Genomic DNA, 5,188 nt, shown 5'->3' with positions numbered 1-5,188 from the left:
GGCTTTTGATAAGATAACATGTACCAGTGGTAGGTCTCATGTTTCAGGCAAGGAAATCGATGTGCTGGCCGTGATTTTTTATTTGAGCCTCTAGTTATAGCTTTGGAACGTATATACATGACCTGTAACAGCAAACAGTGGGTTTCCATGCACGGTTCATATGTCATAGGGTATTTGAATAATATACACACCAACATCTGTTACTTTATGACGTTACGGCCCAAGTCGGACAGCGGCTGCTTCTCGGTTCTTATGAACAATTCAATTAAGATTTTCTTTGCCTGTTAACCATTTTTGCAAACCATGTGACGAACAAGAAAATACTAAAGAATTTTGAAGGACTAGCAAAGGATCCTTGAGGAGTTATAGGAACGATCATCAGGAGTAAGCATTTGATAAAGTTTTCTGGGAGGATGCTGAAAATACTTGTACGAGGTTTTCCTAGTGAATAACTGAAAAGAAAATTTATTGGTTTTCGGAATCGCTCGAGAGATACTCTGAGATTCAATTGAAGTATATCTTAAGGTTTTCTGGGAGAATTTTTGAAAAATAATTTCTGTAGCAATAGTTGAAGTGCCTATTGAAGAGCTTTAGATTAATTTATCCAAAAATCTGTAAAGGTTTGCTCTTTATTCAAGTATTGGAAACAATATTGGAAGAATTTGTTAGGCAACAAACAGCCAGACATAACAAATTGAGCACTGCTGTGCACCTAATTTTGCTACAATCCTAATCATTATGAGTAATTCAGGTTCTTTCACAATGGGCATCGCGGTGAACTGATATCGAGCCTGATTTATCGTGATTTAGTTAAGTTCTCCACTTAGTATGTGCTTGTATGTGTATTTTCTGGTGGTGTTGACCAATTTCTTATCTATAGATCGATGCATAGATTATAGTGCTTGATATAAAACTGGATTTTGGTAAAGTTCAATTTATTCGAGTTTTGTTCGCCGTACAATACAGTTGAAACTTGGATCAAGCATTTCGGTGAAGATTGATTGAAAAGGACTGATAGTGCAATATGAAACTTCTCATTGGACTTTTGCTAGTTGGACTAGCCATAGAAGGTGTGTGTGTGATATTAATGACCAATGTAACCAAGAGAGTAAATTATTAATTTTATTATTTGTGAAGGTCGCGCGCAGCTGACATGTTTCGTTTGTGAAAACTGTGGGGATCCGTTTGATCGTGCTGCTCACACTGCTCAGACCTGTCCTCAACCAGTGCCAACAATTGTAACGCCTCCAATTGAAACAACTACTACGGCGATTCCCCCAACACCTCCGAGTCCTGATGGACCAACTCTTACACCTCCTCCTCCGGTAACTACTGCTGCACCAGGACCAACTCCTGGACCTACTCCTGCGCCAAATCCAGATCCTACTCCTGAGCTTACTCCTCCACCGGTTGGCCGAAGAAAGAGACAAGCCAATCAGCTCTCTCACAGATGTTTCATCATGACACACAGTAAGAAAAATCTAACGGGCTAGAACATCATTTCCCGAATTTGGTTTTCGCGACCCCAACGTCACGTTAGCTCGCTTTGTATAGTACAGAGGACGTGAGGTGCTGACAGATTGGGGGGGTCGCTAGAGCCAAGTTTGAAAAACGATAGGCTAAATTGTTCGAGAAAGATCAACCTTAATTCTAATTATCTAATTTCGCAGACGGAGTCACCCGACGAGGTTGTACAGCTCATGGAAACGATTGGATGGAGACTTGCCGGAACAACAACAACGGTCAGCAGCCCAACGAATGTCGCCTGTGTGACTGGTCCGAGTGTAACAGTGCCAGCGGGTTGACCGTTTCAATTGTGACGCTATCGGCAGCCGTGTTGATTGCCCTTAAATTCTTCTAAACTGACTAATTGAAATTATACACCAATCTCCCTCTAAGCGTGTGATCGTTATTGTAAGCATCGAAAACCAATCACTCAAATGCTCAGTTTGGCGAGCACTACGGCTGCGCGAATCTACCGTAGCACGAATTAGTCAAATATCTGAACGGACTTGTCACAAGGGTCAACCGTAGTTATATTAAGATAGAGTAATAAATTTTACCGCTAATAACTTATTGTAACCGTAATCTAGTCATTGCCCATGTGCTATCGCAATTTCAGTCGTGGTCTATCGAAAAAACTTCGGTCGCTCCCTTTGGTAACTGTCAATCAGTGCAGTGCGTAAAAATGATAAGCTCAAGGTACGACAGCTGACCTCGCCGTCATGGATTAGGCACGGCGAACCACAATATCCATCATTTACGGTAATTGCGATAACATGGTGGTTCGATGTTCAACACTGGGTGTTTGTTCATTTTGATTTTATCGCTGTTTGTGCTCCTGATTTATCGCCCATGGTGAAATGCTTATCTTAGCTGGAATGCGCAGTGCTCTTAATTGACTTTAAGCAGGAAGTTGGCTACATGCATTTTTCCTAGATGATACTTCTGATAATTCTAATTCGTTACTGACTTCAAAATCTTGATTTGTTGAAATGCGAGGAAGTATTTTTTGCTCCTAAAAGTGAGAGCTGTCAAACCATGCTTTCTTTTTCTTTGCACATTGCCCAGTATTTGGGGGAATTGCAACATATTGATACTCAAGAGCTAATGCGATGCTTAACATTTAATACTTCGATGCTGAAATTTCGGCGTGTATATGGGAAAGGTTTATCAGAAAAAATAGGCATCGCTAAACCTTTCACCATTCAAAAATATAGGTTTTCAGCTTTCATTTGAAGTGTCTCCAAAAAAAAAATTCACCGAGGGATCCCGAACATTTTTTTTGTATTTTAAATTTTTGTTCTTTAGAATACATTATTTTAAAATGTAATCATTGTGAAAGACAGTTTCAGTGGTCTTTAGCTCGATGAAAGCTTCAACTCCAAGTAAAAGTTCATAAAACAAATGTATATTAGGTTTTATTTTGTAGAACAAAATAAAACTGTCCTATGTGTTTTTGAGGATTTAATGAGCCATTGATCCGAGCACTGTTTTCTTTCATGGTTGGATAACATTAAATTTCTTTTTATTTTTCTTCTTCTGTCTGGCCTTACGTCTCTACTGGGACATAGCCTGCTTACCAGCTTAGAGTTCTTTGGGCACTTAGTTGTTAATTGAGAGTTTTCTTTGCTAATCAACCGTTAGTGCATTTGTATTTTGTGTATAGGAACTAATCAACCATTTGATCGTGCGATCTATCTGCGAATTCTCCTGGCCATCGTCTCATGCACTGCGCGACAAACCTCAGGAAGACCTAAAACGATACTGTTAGTAACAAAGGTTTTTTTTTCTACAAACCACTGTCTGTATTGGTTCAATATGAGGATCATTAAAGTAGAATCTGTCACCATTACAACAGCCTACGAAATTAAACGAAACATGCTTAAACGATTTATACCTCAAGCCTTAGCTAAAAGCTTCAAAAATCCTCATTGAATAAAATATTGAGGCACCCCGGAACAAATGATAATCCGAGGTCTTTTCTAACGGTATTGACATATTTTGATATTTTTAACATATAATTTCAAAATTTAACAAGAATATAGTTTTTTGTGCATTGAGGACACTTTAAACCAGAAGGCTGCATTCGTGTCAGCAAGAATATAGTGGAAGATATTTTCTATTCAATCAAACTTTAAAAATAATTCCACCGTGAAGGGTTTTTTTTCGACAAGCATAAATAGCAATAACAAAATCTTTAAAATTACTGCAGTTATAGAAAAACATAAGTAGCTTAAAAATATGGTTAATTATGTGATCAATGATTAACAAGTTAAATTCCAAGTGTCCCACTTGCCCCACAGAGTAGGGTTACTACAAGTTAAAGTAGATTTTTCAGACTTCCTTCCAAGAGTTTCAATGGGCGGTATGAATAAAATGTAGTAAAGTTGAGTTTACTACATTACCGGTTGTAAACGCTATATGTGTAACACAAGTTAAACATGTTTGTGTCATTTCTCTTTCTACACCTTTCAAACATACTACAAACAACGCGTTGATATGATTAAAGGTAGCATTTACTACAAAGCTACTGGTAGTTAGCTTCAGGGGTTGCTGATCAACGGAGAGCTTTAAATACCAATTGACCATTTTGCATGTGAATATCGTGTGGCAGGTACGAAGATACCCACACCCACACAACCAGAATGTACAGATAACGAAAGCACCTTTTGCGTTATGCGATGCTTATATGCGCAAAGTTTCACGTATAAGATATCGCGAAAAGGCCTTATACGTACAAAAGTGGAGGTGATATACGTGCATATTTTATATGATGAAAAGTAGTATGTAATGTGAGTGCAGAGCTGAGAAAAGTTCTGAAATTCACACTACAGTAGGCAAGCGTAGTAAATCACCGTCAGTGGAGCCAGTGAAACTCACGCGTAGGGGAAGGGGTGGTAAAATGAACACCTGAAGGAAATCATCTTGTTTCTGATAGAAAAACGAGAAATTTGTATAATTCTATCACACAACATCAAAAATAGGAATGTAATCTATAACAGCGACATGGATTCAGACAAAAAAGCTAAATTTTTACATGTTTTCATCGCTATCAAAAAGCGATGCAAATGTTCATTTTACCTGCACTATGTGGGTAAAATGAACAGCGGTTGGTGGTAAAACGAACACCATGCAAAAACGTGAGTAAAACAAATATTTCTGAAAATTTTCATTGCCCCACCGAAAATACATCCATTAATGATTGTAACCCATTCAAAAAGAATTCTAAAAGTATCATACTTGACATCATATCATAACAATATTCACCTCACTGAAAAACCTGAAGTCTTCCGAGCTAAAAGTTACGTCAGTTCTAATTTTCAAACGTGGTTTTCTAAAATCTTAGTTTTCGTTGATTAGATTTAGATTTATTTATTTATTGCTTTTTTTTATATTTGTTATATTGCTTTTTTTTTTGCTATTTGATATTTTCACTTAAATTGACCTACGTATCAACTCGAACACTCAGATTTATGCTCTAAATCGTCCGTGCGTGATAAAAAATCATCGAAATTTGTTTTTTCTCGGTAAAAGGCACGGTGTTCATTTTACCACCCCTGTTCATTTTACCACCACTTCCCTTATCGCTGCTGTAGGCAAAATACCTTGAAAATAGCAAAACACCCGTTGCTAAGGGCAACCCAAAACTACTGTAGAAAAATATTCTATTTCGCACTGCATTTCC

The 5,188-nt window shown here is 37.7% G+C and overlaps 1 protein-coding gene across 1 annotated transcript; it reads left to right on the top strand.

The window, feature by feature from the left end:
• The first annotated feature begins 910 nt into the window (after positions 1–910).
• On the top strand, positions 911–2,072 carry LOC5573073 (vegetative cell wall protein gp1). Its single transcript, XM_001660659.2, has 3 exons — positions 911–1,070; positions 1,138–1,470; positions 1,671–2,072. The coding sequence occupies exons 1-3, from the start codon at positions 1,025–1,027 to the stop codon at positions 1,859–1,861; spliced, it is 570 nt and encodes a 189-aa protein (XP_001660709.1). The 5' UTR covers positions 911–1,024; the 3' UTR covers positions 1,862–2,072.
• Positions 2,073–5,188: the final 3,116 nt, after the last annotated feature.

This window comes from Aedes aegypti, chromosome 2 (assembly GCF_002204515.2).
Source record: "Aedes aegypti strain LVP_AGWG chromosome 2, AaegL5.0 Primary Assembly, whole genome shotgun sequence".
Taxonomy (NCBI): Eukaryota; Metazoa; Arthropoda; class Insecta; order Diptera; family Culicidae; genus Aedes; species Aedes aegypti.
The sequence above is the reverse complement of the archived record's forward strand: the minus strand, read 5'-3'. Positions and strand labels throughout refer to the sequence as shown.

Excerpts from the sequence above, each read along its gene's own strand:
- LOC5573073 (XM_001660659.2), top strand. The coding sequence starts at position 1,025 with ATGAAACTTCTCATTGGACTTTTGCTAGTTGGACTAGCCATAGAAG. Across the intron at positions 1,071-1,137 it reads AGTTGGACTAGCCATAGAAG|GTCGCGCGCAGCTGACATGT; the intron begins GTGTGTGTGTGA and ends TTATTTGTGAAG. Across the intron at positions 1,471-1,670 it reads ATGTTTCATCATGACACACA|ACGGAGTCACCCGACGAGGT; the intron begins GTAAGAAAAATC and ends CTAATTTCGCAG.